The following is a 22,783-nucleotide window of genomic DNA, read 5'->3' as shown; positions in this document are numbered from 1 at the left end:
TGCTGCTTAACCCCCTGAGTGTTGGGTTCAAAGCTGGCAGGTGCACCTGCTACATCCAATCCCCAGATGCAACTTAGCTCTGCAAAAGAACCAGTTTTGTTTTTTTTTTAATTGACTCTTCGAATCACACTGAAATTGGGAGATTTAGACCCTGAGATAAAAGTCGGTAATGTGCTTGCCTTGCATGTAGCCCACCTGGATTCCATCCCTGGCACTGCATATGGTTCCACAGCCCCAACAGGACTACTCCTTAACTACAGAGCCAGGAGTAAGCACTGAGAGCACTGGAGTGTGTCCCAAAGATACCCCTAAAAAGGGAGATTTAAAAAGGATATTTAATAGATCAAGCTTCTGTCTTCTCAGCAATGAAGATAATATGGTCCCCAGGGCCCGCCATCAGCTTGGCAGGCAGAGAGCAGACAAGTGGCTGCTCTGCAGGGAAACTTTTCTCTTCTTCAGGCCTCAGGCCTCAACAGTGGACACCTGTCACCTATGTCAGAGTTCCTGCAGAGGTGGAATTTGCTATCCTGTGTAGTGTAGTCACTGATGTAACCTCTTCATGTGAATTAGTCTTAGTCAAGTGTTTGGTTCAGCAATTTGCAGACTGGAGTGTGGTTGGTCTTTCTGAAGCATCACTGGATGAAGAGACTCATGACCATGAAGGGTAAATTGTGAAATTGTTGAGAACCAGCTGCTGCTCCTGTCCCATATACAACATCTTTCTCCAAAGAGAAAAATCTTTCTCTTTGGAGAAAGATGTTCTTTTATCAATAGGTAATGGCAATTAGATCCAAGACAGGGTCCTCAATTCAGAGTAGCATCACATCCCCCCTCCAACCTGTGTCAGCACAGAAACCTGAGACTGACCTTGGTACTGCTGCCAGCACCACTACCCCCACCTCAACCCAGTTTGCCTTGGAGAAGCTGTTGAAGGCAGTTAACAGCAAACACACATCCTCCCTCCCCTGGGAACTAGGCCTTGGCAAACACAGGAGTTTGATAGTGTAAGAGCCAACAACAGGTATACTGGGCTCTTAGAAGCTCTACCTCCAAATTTCCCCTAAGAAGTGCAAATAACTACCCCAATGCCGGTGTTTTGAGTGCAGCCTGACAGTTGTGGGGCAACTTTAACCTCCAGACAGCCTGAAAGCATCTGACAGAAGGAAAAACTCATTAAAGCCTCTGAGGACTGGCCTGGACCCCTCTCAGTGTCAGGAGCAGGGAGTGCATTCCTTGAAAGGAAACTTCAGGGCAGGATCTTCTCCTATCTCCCTAGTTGCTGTTATGATCTCAGTCCCATTTGCTTTCATTGTGGTGGTGCTTGTGTACGTTTTGTCTCTGCACTTGGTTGCAATGCTGGCACAGGCCTGGTTATAATGTGCTGGAAATGAAACACTGGTTTGTCACCAGGAATCCCAATGACAGTGCTGCAGTGCACATGGTGCTGGGTGTAGATGGGGGCAGTACTGAGACTGGAACTTGTGGTCTCACACTGCAAGGTGCTTTGCCTTTGAACTATCTCTGAGGCCCTAATGGTCTATTTTAATTTAGTTCCTATTCTATGAGTTGTTTTGTTATCCCCTAGCCTTTAGTACATTTGATAAGTGTACACCATCACTTTTTTGACTGATGCTTGGGGAACACGAGTGGTGAGTGTTATCACATGAAGAGCATAATGAGGAGCACAAAGGGGGAGCAGAATGAAAGCAGGTTAAAAACTACTTAGAGATTGGGAATTAGACTTGGATAAGAAAGCAAAAACAGAAGTTTCTCTTTCTGGATATTTTTGGGCACTTCAGGAAGGGTATAGTAGGTTTGCCCAAAATAAAGAAGGTTCAAGGTTTAACTCAGCATTTCACAGGGCATGTGCTCCCAAGGATAAGGCTCTGGGTTCACTTCCTGGTGTGATTTTCACTTTATGTCCTGATGTTTTTGTTTGCTTGGGAGGGGGTGGTTTCTGCTACACTTGTTGGTACTCAGGGGTTTAGGGATCACTTCCGGCATTGCTTGGGGAAGTCATGTGGTGCAGGGGTGGAATCAGTATCTGCTTTATACAAGGTGAGCTCCTTAACCCCAACGCAGGTAGGATCTCTCCAACTGTGACTTGCATGTTAAAGGATATGTAAATGTATTTACAAGGTTGGTGTTCTCTGTAAAGAAATGCCAGTCCTAAAACTAGGGTTCTGATTATCTTACAGTACAATGACATCTCTCAATAATGAAAACCAAAGAATCCAGCATATTTCAGGGGGAAATTCAACATAGGACCTAGGACTCAGGCTTCACCATGGCAAAAATCAGGAGCAAGATCTGAGAGTAAAAGTTCCTAGGAAATATTGGCAAGAAAAATCCTCTGGTGTAATGAAGATGGAAGGAAATGTTTCTCAACATAAAGACATAGGTTCTGCTGCTGGCTAGAGCCAAGCACTTTATGTTCTATGTAAAGATTTACCTTCAATTTCTGTTTGCTTTTTTTCGTTTTGTTTTTGTTGTTGTTTTCTAGCTTTTGGGATATTGGTAATAATATGACCATCAGGGCTCCCTCAAGGATTACTCCTGACGATACTCTGGGGGAACATATACGGTGCCAGGAATTGAATCTGGGTTGGTAGCATGCAGAGCAAATGTCTTATCTGCTGTACTCTCCCTTTGGTCCTTATCAATTTCTGTTCTCAATCTTCCATTTTTTTTATCCAAGCTTACTTCTGGCCCAGGAATCACTCTGGCAGTGTTCAGGGGGGATCATTTGCAGTTCTAAACCAAACTGGGGTTTGCCACATGAAAGGTAAATACCTTAACCTCTGTACTCACTCTCTCTCTGGTTCCTAGTCAAATACATTTGCTGTGATATCTCCCAGCTTCTCACTGATGATGCCTACATCAATAGAGAAGAGCAGACAATACTGGCCCCTCACTCACATTCATTGGGATCCTTTTTTTTTTTCGGTTTTGGGGTCATACCCAGTGATACACAGGGGTTACTTCTGGTTTTGTGCTCAGAAATTGCTCCTGGCTTGGGGGAATGCCAGGAATTGAACCAAGGTCCATCCTGGATCAGCCGTGTACAAGGCAAACACTCTACCACTGCACTATCGCTCCAGCCCCCATTGGGAGCCTTTTAACTGATGTGTGCCTTCCCCAACTCCCATGCCTTTTCGCCAGTAGCTCTGATGCAATTTTGCTTCTAAACCTTAGCACACTGGGTAAGGTGTTTGCCTTGCATATGACCAACTTTGATTCTATCCCCAGTATCTCATGTGGTCCTCCAAGCCTTCCAGGAGTAATTTATGACAGATCCAGGAATAACCGAGTGCTGCCACTGGGTGTGCCCCCCCCAAAAAAAAACCCCCCAAAACCAACCAAATAAAAAAACAAATATACCCACTACCATCAACAGGTAGTAAAGACTTTAACTGTTGACTGACTTCTGTTGCGGAGTCATATATAGCCTTCCCAAACAAAAGGCCATGGGTACACAGGATCTTTCAAAGATAGTCCTGTTAGGAAGGAAATTTGAAAGGACAGAATCCTTAGCTTATACATATACCACACTAGGTGTAACATATGCTCATGCTCTAATCTCTGCAGGTGTGGAAAGGAGGGACTGCAGAAGGACAAGCAATAGAAGAAAGTGAGAGTGTGCCCTTAGGCAAAGTCTCACAGAAGATAGATGTCCTGTAATCTTATTTTTTTTATGGGGCTGGGCCCTCACCCTGCAATGTTTACTCTTGATTTCATGCTCAGGGGATCAGGCATGGTTCCAGGGATTCAAACTGGGGTAAGCAGGATGCAATGGTTAAACCCTGTCCTCTTTTTAGCCTCATTGTGATTTTAACACTGGTGTGTTACCCAGCAGTGTGGGTAAAGGGATGCACAGATGTATGCACCCAACAGTGTTAAAGGGATCAGGAATTGACAGGGATGGGACTCAGTGTTTCATGGACTAACTCAGTATGTGTTCTACCTCATGAACTCTCTTCTGAAATCATGGCTTTCTCTTACAAAATGTTTACAATGATCCAAATGATCCCAAGAAGATCAAGCAGAAGACTTGGGGCATCTTCATAAACATGGGACAGATTTATCTGTTCTTGTGTATAAGGTGAACCCTTCTCCCAAACTTCCCTTTTTCTCTTTTCCCCCACCCACCTTGATTTCTTTCCTCTCTGTCCTCCTCAAGCTCTGGAGTCAAGTGATCCCTTTATTATTAACTGTTAAAAAAGTTTAAAAACAGCATTTTTTCGGGGCCCAGAGAGATAGCACAGCGGCGTTTGCCTTGCAAGCAGCCGATCCAGGACCTAAGATGGTTGGTTCGAATCCCAGTGTCCCATATGGTCCCCCGTGCCTGCCAGGAGCTATTTCTGAGCAGACAGCCAGGAGAAACCCTGAGCACTGCCGGGTGTGGCCCAAAAACCAAAAAAAAAAAAAAAAAACAAAAAAACAAAAAAAAAACACACAAAAAAAAAACCAACAAAAACAAAATCAAAAACAAACAAACAAAAAACCAACCAATAAACTCTTAAAAACAACAACAGCAGCATTTTCTTAATCTCCTACCCTTCACATATTTGCCTCCTGGTTGTATGGGGAACATTCATTTACATTTTTAATAACTTATAGGTGCTTTGTAGAAGGACCTTAGCCTCCTAACATGAAGCAGCTTATAATGGGGTAGAAGCCAAAGAAAAAGCTCCATTGGAGACCAGCAGCAGGTAAAGGAGTGGGTCCCCCACTCAGATTCTAGCTCTAGAACTGAAGGCCTTTACATCCCATAAGGATCTCAGCAGCCTAATATAGAAGGTGGAGAATCCAAGCCCAGCCAAAGCTCAACTGAAGAGAGGCTGTTTTCAGAACCTCCTGCCTGGGTGAGCTCCAAAAAATTAACTGTTTCAGGTTAATCTTTTGACCCTATTTGCATTGGTCACTATATTGTTGGTTAAAATGTGTTTTATCTGTATGGATCTTATTGTTTTTTGGGCCACATCCAGTGATGCACGGGGTCACTCCTGGCTCTGCACTCAGAAATCGCTCCTGGCTTGGGGGACCGTATGGGACGCTGGGGGATAGAACCGCCGTCCATCCTATATCAGCAGAGTGCAAGGCTAACTCCTACCGCTGCACCGTTTCTTATTATTTTGTTCTAAACCCCACTGCAAACAGAAAATTTTGTATCTAACTTTAATGGTTTAATATTAATTTGTACAATCCTGGGGAAATACATAATGTTGCTAGAGTTTTAAAAATTCTCAGTGGATGTTTCCCAATTGCTAGGATGTTTTATTGTGTATTATTACGTAGCAACTTATTCTCAAATTATGTCTGCAAAAATGTTCTAATGTCTTTGTCCACAGAAGTAGATGGAAAAGAAATTTGGATACTTCAGACTCTTATTAGCAGTGCTTACTATAAGAATATTTAGCAACTTATTTCAAATTATATATGTGTATCTGCAGAAAGGTTCTAATGTTTATGTTCAGAGAAGCCTAAGGAAAAAATTTTGTGATATGTATAAGATATAGAAAAGGCTGATTGTTTTGAGAATGATGTACACAATTAAACTTTAATGATTTGAGTTCTGATTTGAGATTCCAGCAGAGAAAGGTAGAACAAAGGTTTTGTTAACTTTTCTCATTTTGTTTTAAAACAGAAAAGGTGGAAATGTCACCCTTCCCCAACTTCTTGTTTCCCTAACCTCTTCTTTGGTTATGTAAAAGCCCACCTGGTTTACAGGGCCTTCCCCCAACCTGATGGGTGGGGTTCTGGATAATAAAGAAAAAGTGCAGGCATTGGGGGCCAGAGGAAAAAAAAAAAAAGGCAGGCAGGCAGACAGCACATGGCAGAGAAAGGTCATGAGAAAATAAAGCAAACTGATTCCAAAGAATATCTTTTCTGAATGCTTGTTGTATTACTTCTCTGCCACTACCCAGCTTCATCAGACCCATTGGCCTACGGGGTTAGAATCATGGTGGCTGGGGCAGTCTTACCCAACTGTAGATTCTATTTTTATACTTTTATTTTACACTTGTGGTCATACATGCCACCTCTACTACCCCAAGTTCACCTCCCATGGTTCCTTTATCCTCCTGGCTATGGACCAGTGTATCCTGCAGACATCTGAATCCCAAGTGGTACAGCACGTTCCCTTCAACTTCAGCATTTGTCTGGGATAATGTTGGAGGCTACCATATATACACAGTCCCTCAAAAGAGTTCTCCATGGAAGAGGACTCTGTTCCTAGATAAAAGCACTTAAATTGTGTTGGTTTTCCTAGTCTCCATTTGTTCCTGCTTCTTAGGTTATGAAATTATTGTGTATTTCCAAAAAAGATGCTGAAGTCCCTGGTACCTCTGAATCGGACTTAATTTGGAAGTAGGGTAAATTATGCCACAGGTATAATTAAGTTAGGTCATTAGTGTGCTCAAATCTAATGACTCTTGTTCTTGTAGCGCAGGCTGGGATGACACATGAGAATCCCTTATGCTGGCAGACACAGAATGAAGCGCTGTATACAGCTGTGAGCCAAGGACTATCAGGCTCACCAGAACCTGGAAGAGACAAAAGAGGACCCTCTCTTAGGGACATAGTCCTGTATATGGTTGCAGGTTTAGAGCCTCCAGAACTATGAAAGACACATTGGGTTGTCCAATACACCATGTTTGAGGAACTCTTATGGCAACTCTAGAAATTGGAAGTTCCCCTGCTACTATTTAACTATGCTCTGAAGTCCTTACGTTGATTTCAGGAGACAAGCATGTTCCCTCTCCAATGAAATTTTTAGGTCTAAATGGGGGATTTCTATTCACAGCTAACCTTTACCTCAATCCATCTCTTCAGCCTCCAATCAACTGAGCAACTACATAAGGCTTTTAACAACAAATTGTTTACATGGACCTTTAAACATGATCCGGCTTTGAACTATCTCCTGGTTAAAGGGTGTGGTGAGGCTATAGAATGTGGTGAAGTTCCATGTGCCTTTAATTTTAGCATAATGTAGGGAGAACCAGACATTTTTAGACTCTGGTACTATCACTAGCTCTGGTCATCAGGGCCTATACACTAATTTGGGATGATTTTGGGGGAAGGGGCAAATCCAGCAATGTGCAGGGATTATTCCTGGCTCTATACTTAGGGATCATTCTAGTGGGCTTGGGGGACCATACGAAAGGCCAGAGATTGAACTTGGACTAGATTGGCTGCCTACAAGGCATAATGGCAAGTCCTATATTACTGCTTTGGACAAGTTTTTTTTTTTGTTTGTTTTGTTTTTGGGTCACACCCGGCGGTGCTCAGGGGTTACTCCTGACTGTCTGCTCAGAAATAGCTCCTGGCAGGCACGGGGGACCATATGGGACACCGGGATTCGAACCAACCACCTTTGGTCCTGGATTGGCTGCTTGCAAGGCAAACACTGCTGTGCTATCTCTCCGGGCCCATGGACAAGTTTTTATTGTTTCTTTTTTGCCATATCTGATGATGCTCAGGGGTCACTCCTGATGGTGCAGGAGGACCATGTATTTCCATGGACCAAACCTGGGATTCCTTATGTAGGGCATATTTTCAACTGGTTGAGCTTTCTCTCCTGTCTTGGCATAGGGGTGTCTCCTAAAATTGTCAGCCTTTTGTTTTAGAAGGTTTCATTGATTATAAACTGACTAGAAGAAGGTATTCCCCATGAAGTTAGTTCATATATAAAATTACTTTGTAAACTACATTGTGAAATAAAGAGCTTAGAGTGATTCAGTAGAACTATGGTCTCAGCCCTGTAATTCAAAAAGAAGAGCATTTCTTTTCATAAATTTTATCACTCATTGAGCACTAACCTGGCTTTTTGCAGCAGAATGCACTTTTTCTGCACCAGCCCCTGGTGCAGGAAAAAGGCTCAACTCAATTTGCAGTCAGTAGTCTCCAGTGGTGCATAAGAGCCCTCTAGTGGCCACAATTCAGAAATCCTCAGTATTAAAGCAGGCTAGCAATTGGTATCACTAAATGACCAACTCAGTAGGATGGTGAGATCATTATTACACTGACATCTCTAAGCCTGGGTCAGTAGGATTATGAGGAGACAGAAGACAGACCAGCATGGATCAGACAGACAGCAGACCTTATTAGTTTAGATCAGTGTTTCACAGAATTCTGTTCCATGGACCAGTACAGGTCTGCAGAAATTTCCTACCAGTCTGATAAAGTGATTACTGCTTACTAAAACCTGATGTGCCTTTCATGCAGAAAGTTATTGGTTCGAATCCCAGCATCCCATATGGTCCCCTGAGCCTGCCAGGGGCGACTTCTGAGCATAGAGCCAGGAGTAACACCTGAGCGCTGCAGGGTGTGACCCAAAAACCAAAAAACCCCATAAAGTTTGTACTCAAGCTTTCCTTAAACACGAGGCTCCCTTCCAAACTCCTTGCCTCAGTGGGACGTCTTACCTGTTTAGTCCTTCCTAATCTGAGCAAGACTCCTAGATTTGCCTCCTCTAGTCTAGGGATTCCAGTAGCCACGTTCTGATCTGGACCTTTCAGTTCCTTGCTGCAGAGCCCTAACTACCAGTTAAATGTTTCTAAGACATCAGCAAATCACAACTGATGAGGTACTTCTATAGTACTCTTGTGGAACAGACAGATTATTACCAACCAATTTCCAAATGCCAATTCAGTTCCAGGTTCTGAGCTTAACTTTTCCTCCTTATTCCCCCTTTTTTTCTAATTCTATAAAAAACTTGCTTCCCAACCCATTTTGTAGTTCTCTGGACCCTTGAAGATGAAGACTACTTATTCTGACATGTTAAATTATAAGTGTATTACCTATGCCTGTTAATTACCTAAATATCTATTAATTATGTAAGAAAGTTTTGGTTTTTTGCTTTACACATACCATTTTATTTTCTAATTCCACGGTATAATATATACTGTCACTGTTAAAATAAAAAAAGAGACCAGATGTTTTAAATAAAATGCCCAAAATTACTGCGCTAATGAGGGGTGAATTTTTTTGTACTTCTCAACCTATCTGTTTAACACCACCTCTGGAGTACTCCCAAACCACAGAGTATGTAGAATGGAGAAAACCCATCAAGAATGAATAAAATTCTCCCGTAATATTGAGATGAGGGCAAGGAGAATCTCTGTGAACAGGGTCTGTGCAGATCCTAATTCACATTCTTCATTTCTACAATTATTATATTAGAATATGGGTGGAAAAAGGGCTTATTTGGGTCTCAGGGTCAACAGTTTTTTGGATGTCATTACTCTGACTAAACTAGTAGAGAGCTCTCCAAGTATAAACATAGACTTAAAAAGCTTAAAAAATAATTTTTTGGGGGGGCCGAGCGGTTGGGTGTTTGCCTTGCATTTATTTGGCTGACCTAGGATTAACCTTGGTTTGATCCCCCAGTGTCCCATATAGTCTCCCAAACTGGGAGAGATTTCTGAGCGCATAGCCAGAAGTAACCCGAGCACCACTGGGTGTGGCCCAAACAAAACAAACAAAAAAATGGACACCAGGGGATCGAATCTTGGTCTGTCCTAGACTGTTCTAGGCTAGTGCGGGCAAGGCAGACAAATTACTGCTTGTGCCACAGCACTGGCCCCCCAATTTACTTTTCTGACCCAGGATAGTGATTCAGTGGTAGAGACTGCTTGTATATATGAAGCCTCAAGCCCCATCCTATGCTACCAAGTGAGATTCCAAGACTACTGGGTGTGACCTCTGATCCTACAAACAAGTATGCGTAATACTTGATCCTGAGAGATCAACAACCAATAAAACTTTTAAAAACAGTTTTATTTGCTAACAATCCACAGGCTTGAGAGGGCAGGTGGATTGGGACTAGAAGAGAATGTTTACACATGCCCATGCTCCTAGATTCAAAGCCTCCAGCTCTCGAAAGCTATTTGATTGAGGTGATCTAAGAACTCTGCCCGACCTGGCAGACTCAGGTTTGAGATTTATGTATTTATGGACCTATGGAGGGAAGTCATGGGATATTGTCTCTGGTCCTATCAGCTAGAGAAGACTTTCATTATCTCCACCTGCAGAATCTGGGCCGCACTGTACTTCCCAGACACAGAATAGGGGACAGAGATTACCTAAAAGAAAAACTCATTTGTGCTTGCACACAATTATTCAGCAGTGAATAACAGCACAAACTGAAAACAACATGCCCAACGCAATAATTTACCTTGTTTATGCACAGAAGCCTAAGATATCAATGTAAGATTTTTTGAAGATTACAATGGATGATTATTCTGTATATTTAAAAATTCCAATTTACACAATGGAGCAATGGTGGAGAAAACAGGAGACTCCAAGAGTGGCGCAGGATTGCTTCACATGAAACAATACTGCAAACCAGTACTTTAAGAAAAAAAATTAAGGGGCCTAAGTGATAGCACAGCTGCCTTGCATGCAGCCAACTTGGAACAGACCTGGGTACAATCCCTGGCATCCCATATGGTCCCCTGAGCCTGATTTCTGAGTGTATATATGAAGCCAGAGTCAGGAGTAACATCTGAGCGCCATAGGATGTGGCCCCAAAACAAAACAAAAACAAAAAAAATCTGACAAGGAGGCAGTCTGGAAGGATGGGAAGGAACCTGGGATATTGATAAATGAAAGCTAACATTGAAACATGTATACCTAAAATTCAATTATAGTTTTGTGCATTGAGGAATCACAAAAAATAAATAAAAATAATAATTTACTTAAAATTTTAAAACTGATCCTACATTTATAAAAGTTACTTATTCTGTAGCATAAATTTTATACTCAGCCACATGCTGACTTGTTTTTTTTTTTTTTTATAGCAATCTTTTAAGACTTATGTAAACAAGTATACAATCTGGATACTATTAGATTCCTTTCAGGCCAGGTTATGGCTAACAAGAATGGTGCACATTACTGAAAGGTTATCTATATTTCTATTAAATAGGATTATTAGATCTTTAACGAAGTAGTAACCCCAGTCAGCCATCTAAGCTCATTAGGCACAATCGAAATATCCCTGAGGTACAAGGACATGCTATCTCTTCCTGATATAGCTTCTATTTAGTGCTATTTTCTGTGTCCTTTTCTGCTGCTTAATAGTCCCACGTGGAGTATTGAAGTGCTGTCTGCTGCTTCTAAGTACAAGGCTGTGACATCCCATGTGGAGAAAAAGAACTACATCAGACATGCTTTGTTCAAACTTGAATTGTGGCAACATTGACTGAGTTCAATGCTAATGACAATATATATAATGAGATGTCCAAACAGAAACAGACAAAAAGCAAAGTCATGTATTGATCAGTTGATGAAACTGTAGCCAGAGACTAGCAGAACACTAACCTTCCCCTACGAATCAAGGTTTAGTGCTTGCTGACTTTGCATTCAGTGATTTCATGGCACATTAATCACAAGTATATCTCAGTGTTTAACATCCTATCTTCTGAGATGTTTTTTTCCACTTGCTATTCTTTTTTACTGAGTAAAGTTTTAGGACAATTTTGTGTCTTTAGGTTATAGTGTTTCCAGTAAACCAAACTAGCTGGGCTGCAGGGGCAGGAGGTGGTGGTATTTACTGATTTTGCTTTAAATCTTTTGCTTCTTGTTAGCCTAACACTTTTAAATCTTTAGGGATATATAATATGTATTTTTGTCATTATTATTTGTTTATTTTACTTTGGGGTCATACTTAAGCTGTGCTCATGGCTTACTCTTGGTTATGTGCTCAGGGATAAACCCTGATGGGTTTGGGGGACCATATGGGAACCCAATATTGAAACTAGGTTGGCTGTGTCCAAGGCAAGCACTTTACCTACTGAACTATTATTGCTTTGGCCCCCACACTTGCTATTTTTAACCACATAATTTGTTATACTTTTAATCATTTTATAGGCTTCTTTTCTTTTCTTTTTTTTTTGGGTTTTTGGGTCATACTCGGCAGTGCTCAGGGATTACTCCTGGCTTTACTCTCAAAAATCACTACTGACAGGCCCAGGGGTCCATATGAAATGCCAGGATTTGAATCACTGTCCTTCTGCATGCAAAGCAAATGCCTTGCCTCCATACCATCTCTCTGGCCCTAGGCTTACATTTTCATACTTTGAAGAAAACAACCATTTATTCACATTTTTTAAGATAATTTGATTTTTGTTAGATTATATTATTAAGAGCTAGAATCAGGAAGCAGGTCTTTTTAATTGCCAGTGTATTCATTCAAGCTATACTCAGTATAAACCATACCTCAGAATGCCTGAATCCATTTCTTTCTCAGATGTTTCATTGTCTGCCAGAACTCTAGAATTAAAGGGATATCTGAGCAAATCAGAGGCATTAATAGGGTCCCTAGGAAAAGTCATGTCTTAAATGCAGTCATTCATAGACCTTAACATAATCTAAGGCTGATTTCAAGTTATAAACACCAGTTTTTAGGGAAATCTCTTTAGACTTAAATCACAGCAAGCCACATCCTACTATTCAAAACACTAACCATACCCTCCCCTTCAGTTTAGATTATGTTTTCCATTTTCTGGTGAAGCAAGACTAATCCTTATTTTTACAAGTATGTCTGAGTCCTGGAAATGAGGTATATCCCCACTGTTTTCATTCTCACTTATACTTCTCTCCTCTGGATACTTCATACCAGAAGATAGCCCGCTGTACTGCTTTCATGTAAGGAAGACAGGGACAAAAACCTTTTAAGATCCAGTTTGTTGGGCTGGAGCAATAGCACAGCGGTAAGGCTTTTGCCTTGCAAGCAGCCAACAAAGGACGGACCAGGGTTAGAATCCTGAAATCCCATATGGTTCCCTGAGCCTGCCAGGAATGATTTCTGAGTGCAGAGCCAGGAGAAGCCCTGAGCAATGCCAGGTGTGGCCCCAAAACAAAACAAAACAAAACAAACAAAAATAAAAAAAAGTCAAGATCCAGTTTGTTGTGAACATTAGCAAAGAATAGGCTAGGAGAGAATTCAGAGGAAATTCAATGTATTCAGTATATGTGTTGCATGTACAAGTTCCCAGTTTGATCTCTAGCACTATATGTCCATCCCCCTCCCCAAGAACCACAGGCAACAACTCTGGAGTAATGCCAGGTATGACCCCCCCCAAAAAAAACAAAAACACCCAACCCCACAACACAAACAAAAACTGTCATAGGGAGGGTAGCATGATAATAAAGTGGGTAGGGCACTTGCCTTGCACATGAATAACTCATGCTCAACCTCCCAGCACCCCCAAATTGTTCCCCAAGCCCCATCATGGGTAGCCCAAAAAACTATGAAGGAACAGTAAAGTACTTCCATTAAAACTAGGTAAAACAAAAGTATTTTGGAAATATGTGTGTGTGTGTGTGTGTAGAAGAATTCTGAAGTAGGGGGTGGGATTGGGACAGTGGTGGACTATGGGAGACACAGGGACGATGACTAAAGATCTTGAGCACTTTGGAAGGGTACATCAATACCATTACTTTAACACTATCATTGTAACTATGTTAACTAAACTATAATTAGAAAATATAAACGCAAGTGGTTTTGGTTATGTGTGACTTCATGTACAAGTTTTATCAATCAAAATTTTTACCTATTCACTTTCTGGTTTTTATAGTTTTCTCATTTTCTACTCATTAGTAAGCTCCATTTATAAAATCATTTATAAAAGATAGGTTATTTTTATTTGAAGTCACAAGCAGCTGACTGAGTGACCAAAGCAATAAAAATAAAGCAAAAAAACCCCCAAACACCTCACTTCACTCCATTCTGAGTCCTGGTAGTGAGGACAGTTTGGCAGAACAGCTGATTGGGGTCCATTTACAGGTTTACAAGCTTCTCATTGAGGGCAATCTGGGACTGTGTGAGATTGGCCAGGTAGGTCACCATCAACAGATCCTGCAAGAGGAAGAAGCCACCATGAATAAAGGGCTGGAAAAGCAAGAAAAGGAACAGCTGGTTTTGGCCTGCTAAGGGTTTTTTGGGCTAAGATCTACTGCTGACTATAGAGAGTCTATGAACTCCCTGTAGTCAGCATCTCATTAACCTTTAAATTCCAAAATTCTCTCAGCTATGGATCAAAACTAAGTATTAACAAAACTGAGCCAGTGGAATGTATGGAGGGGCAGGGAGGGAACTTCTGAGCACATATAGTCTGCAGCCTTCCTCCAAATCTGGATTCTTAAGGAGGCCAAAGGTGGAATCAGGCTTTTGTACGTTCCCGGCCACCTCTCTCCGTTCCTTTCACTGGTGTGAAGGAGTGGAGGCAGGGGAATTCCTGGAATTCCAATTCCAGGAAAGGTACTCACATTGATATTGCTGTTGAGCATGGTCTCAAAGTCATCAGGGACAATTTTGGGAACTTGATTAACCAGACTCATCAAGAACCTGCCCACAGTATTGTCGGCTGACACCTTTCCGGACTAAGCATAAAAAAAAAAAAAGATTAACAATAATAAAGTTAATTCCTATTCTGAAGACCAGCCCCTCTCTAAGCTGAGACCCAGGCCCTCCTCCAGCTCTCTTCCCTCCTCACCAGCACATCCTCTGCATACTGCAACACTGTGCTTAAGGCATCCTGGATGCGAGCTGATGCACCTCCTACTTGCTGCAAGTCACTGGACAGTCCAATCACACGGTTGGCGCTAAAGCAAGTCTTCATAATCAGGTCCACTGGAGGAGTGGGTGAAGGTGAAAGAGATAGAAATTCAGTCATCCCATCAGTAAAATGACAATTAACCATCCTGCTAACTCCCACACACTCCTATGATCTAGTGCTTTTTCTTTCTCATAGCTTCAGTTCCTTCAGCTGGTCTGTTAATCACTAGTTCTAGTTTCAGATGAATGGATGTATGAAGCTATAGCTGATCTCACTCCCTCTAACAAACTCCCAATTAACTCCTTGAAGACTATTTATATAGGAGTGATTGTGATGTCTAGTCACCATAAGTCCTAGATCAATCCCCTAACGAACTCCTAATTAACTTTTTGAAGATTACTTATACAGGAGAGTGATAGTGATATCTAGTCACTGTAAGTCCTAGATCAATCCCCTCTTCCCTGTTAGGGAGAAGCAAACTTTTTTTGAAAAGACTGGAAAAGAGTGGTTCAGACACTCACCTCCAATGCGCTCAGTGTCATAGTAGGCATATTTCACCGTTAGAGGTGTGAACATCACCCCCATAGTCCTCCCAGGGACACCCATTAAAGTGCTGAGGAAAGAGAATCACAGTAAACAGCTGGTTTGGGGAAAAGTTCCATGTCTTGTCCAGGCTGGAATCACTTGATCCAAAGGTCAACCTTGCTTGCCAAGATGAGACCTTTAGTGAGATTTCTTGTGGTACCAAGTCTCATCTTGGCAAGCAAAGTTGATATATTTTTTTTCCAGTGCTAATGAAGAACTAGAAAAGACTCATCTTGTTTCTTCTTAGGGATATAGATTTCCAAGCAGCCAGCTTCACAAAGGAATCCAGGGTTCAATCTCTCTTCCCTGAAGTGGAAGTGTACAGTCTGTCCAGGTCTGAAAGCTGAGTCCCCTCTCACAGACCAGGGATTTGGTGTTAGAAAAAACTGAGAGGAAACAAAATGATCGATCTATCTACTCTTGAGCCTTTTGGATCAAGTGGTCCCAGCCTGGACAAGACATGAAAACTGCCTTTTATTATCTCTTTCATCCACTTTCAAACTAACCTTAAAAATTTTTATTTTTGGATCCCTCAAAAGGAGTTGTAAAAACTTAGGACTGTACTTTATTCTCTATACTTTATTTTTCCAGTTTCCAAAATCTTTTCAGCAGGAGCCACACATGGCAATATCAGGGTAGTATTTGGGTCCAAGATTTGATGCTTAGAGGTCACCAGGGCTATGCTTAGCTGTACCTGGGCAAAAGTGCAGCATGCAATTTTGGTAGAGTTTAGGACCCTGAATTGCATCTACTACTCAGCTTTCTCTCCAGAACTCAACTGAATCTTGAAGAATTATCTAGAGAGATTAAGAAATCAAGTAACTGGTAGAATTTAGTAGTAGTAGTAGTAGACCAGTGGCTTATCAGGACTTGCCTGGTAAGTGCATAATGGCTCAAGGGTAACTATCCATGCCAAATAAGAAAACAGCAGAGTTCAACAGTGTAAAAGATGTACTAACAAACACCTTCATCTTAACTAGAAAATGTAACTCAAATAACTCCCACAACTCCTCTATTACAATTTTCCATTGTGTCTTTGCCAATATCCCACATCTTCTGTATGAACTACAAGACTGTAATGGATCCAAAATAAAGATAGTTCTCTTTGATTTTACTGCACTCAGTTCCAAAGGTAATGACAAGCCAAGGGATGAGATGGTGAAGGATCATGAGATGAATACCCCATGAGGACACTGAAGAACTTGGAGTAGTTTCCAGAACAGATAACACATGATGTATTGCTCAAAAATCTGAGGTGCCACCTGCAAATGTTTTAGAGCAATAGTAGAGATCTGGGGAGGCGGCTTTAAAGGCTAGAGCATAGCATACAAAAGCGCTGGATTCCCATCATCTCTCAGTACCTGGGCACCTCTGAACGTGGGATGTTTAGGAATTCAAGAGTAATGAGAAATCATTGACACAACTGGGATTGAATAACTATTTCAGAGATTTGTTTTAACACAGAACTCTTTCTAATGATGTCTGTGAATTGAGATAAGGTCTTCCTTAGAAGGGAGCTGAATTATGCACTAAAAAAATATACCTACAAGGGGTGGTGCCACCCAGGTAGGTTCTACACTAGGTCTTTTTTGTTTTAAGGTCAGACTTGGCAATACTCAGAGATTACTCCTGGTTCTTTATTCAGGAATCACTCCTGGTAGTGGTCATGGGACCATATGGGATGTCAGGAATTGAATCTGACTAATAACATGTTCAGTGCTTTCGTCACTATGTTCTCTGGTCCTACAAAGTAGTTCTATTCCTTCATGACATAAGACTCTGGTCACCTGACATAGGCTTTGATGCTCATGCGGTCATTCTGGAGGCTTGTGTCCACTGTGAGGTGAATGGGATTAGGGGCTTCCCGACTGTAGTACTCATGGATCAGCACTGAATGCTCAGTGATGTCATGGCCTGTAGCATACCTGCAAAACGAAAAATTCCAGTTCAAGTGATAAATGGTTGCAAGTGACAGCAATACCATACAGGATGGTGAGTATCCCCCAGTATCTGAAGTGATACTTATGACACTCCAAATGTCACTCCCATGACTCCCATCAAAAAGCTCTGAAATAGGAAAGACATATTTAATATCAAAGGCATACTTAGAGCTTTTGAAAATTTCAAGACACCAGTAAGTCAAACATGATTTATTCACTAAAAACAAATGTTTCTGGCCCCCGAGGATCAGTACTACCCACAAAAGACATTGACTTGATAGCCCCGAAGGCAAGAAATCCCCATTTTTCCCCTAAAGAGGGAATATGATATTTAGTCCAGGGATAAAGGACTCTTGACAATCACCAAGAATCTCCAAATGCAGACCCCATTCCCCCTAACTTACCAGCCTAGAATCAGCTCATTTGGCGAGACTTTCTTGTGTAGTTCATACATATTCTTAGCAAATTCCATATCAACAGCAACCTAAAAGAGGTAGGGAGGAAAGGATGCTAAGAAAACAAAAGTCCATACAAACACTGAGCAAAGAAGAGGCCTTGAAGTGTGTACTATAAATGGAAAAAAAAAAAAAATCACTCAACTCTAGTAATTTAGTTATGAGGACAATATATTGTTCAGAGGAAACTTCATTTTCAGAGGAGATGAGCTCATCAGAAAATAAGACCTCGGGGCTGGAGCGATAGCACAGTGGCAGGGCATTTGCCTTGCATGTGGCCGATCCAGGATAACTTTGGTTCGATCCCTGGCATCCCATACGGTCTCCAAAGCCAGGAGTGATTTCTTCGCGCATAGCACTCAGGGAGCAACCCAGAGTATCACAAGTTGTGGCCCAAAAAGCAAAAAAAAAAAAAAAAAAAAAAAAGAAAGAAAGAAAGAAGGAAAGAAGGAAGGGAAGGAAAGGAAAGGAAAGGAAAGGAAAGGAAAGGAAAGGAAAGGAAAGGAAAGGAAAGGAAAGGAAAGGAAAGGAAAGGAAAGAAAAATAAGACCTTATAGGGGCAGCATGAATTTCCACTTACCTCATCTTCTGACTCATTGTGGGGCACTGAGAAGCAATTGGTGACTTCCACTGAATGCTTGTCAACAGTTCCTATAAGAAGAGAATTGCCGGGTTATGTAACCATCCATCTTCTTTTTTTATTTTCCTCTTTTTGGTTTTTCAGGCCACACCCGTTTGATGCTCAGGGGTTACTCCTGGCTAAGTGCTCAGAAATTGCCCCTGGCTTGGGGGGACCTTATGGGACGGCTGGGGATCGAACCCCGGTCGCGATCTTTCCTTGGCTAGCACTTGCAAGGCAGATACCTTACCTCTAGCGCCACTTCACTGGCCCCAACCATCCATCTTCTAAGAGCTGCAAGATACTTGCCAAAGGAAGCCCAGGAGCTCCATTCAGTGATTCTCAGCAAACTGTTTGACAGTCAGTGTGAGGGTGCTGCATTGCTGGGGATTCTGGGCCAATTGGTGGCTCTAGGGTTGCATTGCTATGTTTAGGAATCATATGTGTATGGTCCTGGAGATAATCCAGGTGTGGCTGAATACAAGGCATGTATCCTACCCCTGAACATCTGAAACTCAACAAATACTAAACTGAACCCATAACTCTTAAGTGTGCAATCCAGGGATCAGGGTTAAGAGAACTGAAACACTGGTATGATCACCACTTCCTTTCCATAACCATCAACTAAATAATACTATTTTTCTTTCAGGAGGTGATCTTTTGTCTGTTACAACCAGTGCCATTCTGGATCTTCATTTGATGACCTTCATCCCTGCACACCATCACCCCTACCTTATACTCATTTAGCACACAAAGCAGTGCTCAGGGGCTTTCAGATCCACACTCTAGTGTTGCACTTAGCCTGAGAGTGAACTTAAATAGGGTTTCCATGTGTGATGAAGCTCAAATTTGGGTCCCTGCACAGGCAAATTATGTGTTCCAATTTTTTGCATAACTTTCCTGGCCATGTGATGAATTTTTTCAGGTGCTTGATTTACACCTTATAATTTATCCTGAAAGACTTCTATACTGTTTTTAAGTATAGTCTCAGCACAAATTTCAGGATGCTTCATTGATAATTCTTTTCAGTAATCTGATCAGAACCTTAATCCTAACCTCATAAAGTGCTCTTTTATAAGTCAATATGAAATATCAACATCAATCTTTTACTACAAACTTCTATTCTTCATGTTTTGATACCCTTAAACTCCCCACATTTGTTTCTTGACCATACTAAGTGGCTAGTTCCTCAATAGCTCTATTTTCTCCTAACCTTCTGGCAGCTCTCACACTAGGCTTCAAATGTTTCCTCCTTCACTACAGATGTTGCCGTTACATATTGGCTTATTCCACTACACTATGGTGGTTCCTTTAATCAAAGCATGTTCCTCTCTGACTCAACAGATATAAGGCAAATGGCTCTAATTGTAGTATCCACCTATAAATTGTGTACTCTTTGCAATAAATCACCCCTCACAGTAAAAGGACTATCATGTATCTAAGTTTAATAAAGAGGGTCAAGAGATAGTCAGGTATATGGTTTTACATGGTGACACCCAACACCAAAGCACCACTGCATTCTCAGGTCTGTGCACTTAACTTACCTGAGAATGCTTGGGAGGACCCATTTCTTCCTAACAAGAAAAACATAAAATTGAGTGGTTCTACAGAGATGTTTAAGATCCTTAACACTGAGTAAAAATAAATTTGATGGGAGCAGCAGTCCTCAGAGTCTTAACAAAATTTATTTTTCGGGGCCCATACTCCACTTAATTGCTGCTTGAGTTGGGGGAGTGGTACACCAGGAACAGTGGCAGCAATTGGGACAGAGTCCCTCCCAGCAGTGTATCATAGAAGATTTATATGTCAACAGGTCTTTTTTTTTTTAACTTTTCAGTTTTGTAAGTTACCTGATCTATCATGATGATCACCACAGGGAGACGTGGGCCAAGAAATGGGTCTTTAGTTTAAAGGTGAAGCAACAGAACCAACAGCAACTTTAGTCTTTATGTATGTACAATTGGAGAAACTGTGACAGCACCCAGGTAATGGGTCCATCCTAGACACCGGTGTCAGGGAAGACAGGGACAGAGAACCAGGTGGAAAGCAGAATATTATAGAAACACCAAAGGTGAAGCAAGTACAAACAGGTTTCCTTTCTTGGTGGGTTATGTGCTTATAAAGACATCCCCCCAAACACCTGTCCTAATGACTACACATTCTTTTGGTAAACACCTGAACTTGGGAGCTATGGGGCAGGGAGGGGGAGAAGAAACGTGGTCATGGGTATGGGGAGTCAAATGGTTCTTATTTTCCAAGTAAGAGTCAGAACTCTATTTTGGGTCACAGCCAGCTGTACTCAGGTGCGCGTGCGCAGGAAGACAGGGCTGATTTGGGTCCGCTGCCCTCTCTTCGGCCCCGAACTCACTTCTTTCAACCCAAACGCAAACCATATTTCACACTACAAAACGTTACTGGTAATGAAAAGAGTAAGGCATAAGATACTCAACACGCCAACCCTGATTTTAATAAATTGTAGTCTGTATAGTCCCTAGGTGCCTCTGTCCGGAGGGCAAGTTCAAGTTCCTTGAAAAAAAAATGTTGCATGAGAAACAGGTTAAGAGTATAAGGTAGGGATTGGAGAGATAGGGTGAAGGTTGGGCATTTGCCTTGCATGCTGGTCAGTGGTTCGAATCCCGGCATCCCATATGATCCCCGGAGCCTGCCAGGAGCGATTTCTGAGCGCAGAGCCTGGAGTAACCCCTGAGCGATGCCAGGTGTGACCCCCCCCCCAAAAAAAAGAGAATAAGGTAGGGGCTGGCTGGAGAGATAGCATGGTAATGGTGCGTTTGCCTTGCATGCAGAAGTACGGTGCTTCGAATCCCGGCGTCCCATATGGTCCCCCAAATGAGCCTGCCAGGAGCGATTTCTGAGCGCAGAGCGAGGAGGAACCCCTGAGTGCAGCAGGGTGTGACACCCCGTGCCCCCCCCCCCCCAAGAGGATAAGGTAGTGGAAAGCCGAGGGAGAAGAGGACGTCACGTGGCGATCACTCACCCAACAGGGTCCCAATCACACGGGCAGCGCCCTCGTTCCGCCGCTCATAGCTGTCCACGATGGAGGCCAAGATGACCGGGTGCAACCGGACCACGCGGCCGCCGGGGAAGGGCCCGGGCAGCGCCTGCACCGGGGTCTGCGCGGGGGCGGGCGCAGAGCTCGGCGCCTGGCCGGGAGCCGGGGTGGTGGCCGCGTTGGCCGCCGGGTCCGAGGCGGAGGCGGGAATCGAAGCGGCAGCCACAGCCGGAGCCATCGCAGGAGCTGCCGCCGGCGCCGGAGATGGGGCAGCGGCCGAGGCGGGAGCTGGAGCCGAGGCCGCCGCCGGAGCCGGGGCCGAGGCCGAGGAAGCTGGAGCTGGCGTGGCGGGAGAGTCGCTCGCCGGGACCGCGGGGGTGGCCATCTTGCCGAGAAGAGAAGGAGCCCGGAAGTCGGGAAGGCGGGACCTGTTGGTATCAGGAATCCGATAGGTTGAACTCGAAACACGTGCCAAAGATCTGTGTTTCTATTGGTTGATTTTTAGGGAGCCGCAATTTCCGGCTTCCGGAGTGTGTGCTCTTTTGATTTAGGTCCGATGCTCGCTCCATGAGAGCCTGGCTGCAGAGTTCCGAGTGAGATCCTGGCTGTGGGACCTTTCCGGGAGCTAGATGAGAAGCAATGCAGTTCGCACAGCTGCCGCCAGATAGAGCTAGAGAGTAACGCAAGAGTCTCAGTTGTTTTCGATTTCACTGGGATACTGAATATCAAAGTTCTTTTGGTTTACTTAATTATTATTTAAGAGGTGATCCAGCCAGGTATATTGGAGAGGGGGGTTCCTCTCATCAGTACTGGGAGTGAGGAATGTGGGAACAGGCATTTGTGCTACTCCTTGTACCACATCCTCCATCGTCAAGTCCCTCTTAAAGAATATTATTTTGACAGTATTTTCATGATTCAATAGTTTGAATATGTGCCAAGAGTTCTTTTATACCCGTGGGTTGTATTAGTGAATATCACCAAGATCTTTTTCCTTGTAATGTTTATGTTCTAGAAGGTATAAACCAAAAATAAGTATATTATGTAGCATACTTTTTAGCTTAGCATGTGTTGGTTGGTATAGGAAAGAAAAGGTAGGTGAGAAGTGAGGGTGAGTTAGGAGTTGTTAGGGTATGCGTCAATTAGAGTGTTATATTTTAGTGGACTACTTGAAGGATCCAACCTTGTATGATGAGGCTATTTGATGGCCAGAGTGTTAAGAAACATGGGTGAAGGGCGATGTACATTGAGTTACTGAAACCCAACTCGAAATATTTTTGTAACCATGGTGCTTAAAAGAAATTTTTTATTAAAAATAGGTGGGCAGAAGGTCATTAAGGACCTTCTATGCTATGGGTAAAACTTTGATTTTTATTCTGAATGATAAACCACTGCAGGATTTTGAGTAGGAGAGGGTTATTATCTTAGTTTTATAAGGAGCACTTTAATTGCATTGAGAGGACTAGGATGGGGAAGGAAAAGTTATTGGGGAGGAAAAAAAAAGAAAAGAACAGAAGGCCTGGTAGAAGATGACTAGGTAATCTAAATTGCAGTAAACTAGGACCAGGCCAGTTGCAGCAAAATTGGTTGGAAATGGGTAGAATATGGGTATATTT

General features: G+C 42.6%; 1 protein-coding gene across 1 annotated transcript; it reads right to left on the bottom strand.

Annotated features, from left to right (window-relative positions):
* Positions 1-13,624: 13,624 nt before the first annotated feature.
* EIF3F (eukaryotic translation initiation factor 3 subunit F) lies at positions 13,625-21,561 on the bottom strand. The gene is made up of 8 exons (XM_049781059.1): positions 21,156-21,561; positions 18,122-18,192; positions 17,491-17,570; positions 16,934-17,071; positions 15,083-15,174; positions 14,499-14,635; positions 14,272-14,385; positions 13,625-13,861 (listed from the first exon to the last, which is right to left on the bottom strand). The coding sequence occupies exons 1-8, from the start codon at positions 21,553-21,555 to the stop codon at positions 13,784-13,786; spliced, it is 1,110 nt and encodes a 369-aa protein (XP_049637016.1). The 5' UTR covers positions 21,556-21,561; the 3' UTR covers positions 13,625-13,783.
* Positions 21,562-22,783: the final 1,222 nt, after the last annotated feature.

This window comes from Suncus etruscus, chromosome 9 (genome assembly GCF_024139225.1).
Source record: "Suncus etruscus isolate mSunEtr1 chromosome 9, mSunEtr1.pri.cur, whole genome shotgun sequence".
NCBI lineage: Eukaryota > Metazoa > Chordata > Mammalia > Eulipotyphla > Soricidae > Suncus > Suncus etruscus.
This window is presented reverse-complemented; position numbering and strand designations above follow the sequence as displayed.

Excerpts from the sequence above, each read along its gene's own strand:
- EIF3F (XM_049781059.1), bottom strand. The coding sequence starts at position 21,555 with ATGGCCACCCCCGCGGTCCCGGCGAGCGACTCTCCCGCCACGCCAGCT. Across the intron at positions 18,193-21,155 it reads TGTGATTGGGACCCTGTTGG|GAACTGTTGACAAGCATTCA; the intron begins GTGAGTGATCGC and ends CTCTTCTTATAG. Across the intron at positions 13,862-14,271 it reads TGCTCAACAGCAATATCAAT|GATCTGTTGATGGTGACCTA; the intron begins GTGAGTACCTTT and ends TTCCTCTTGCAG.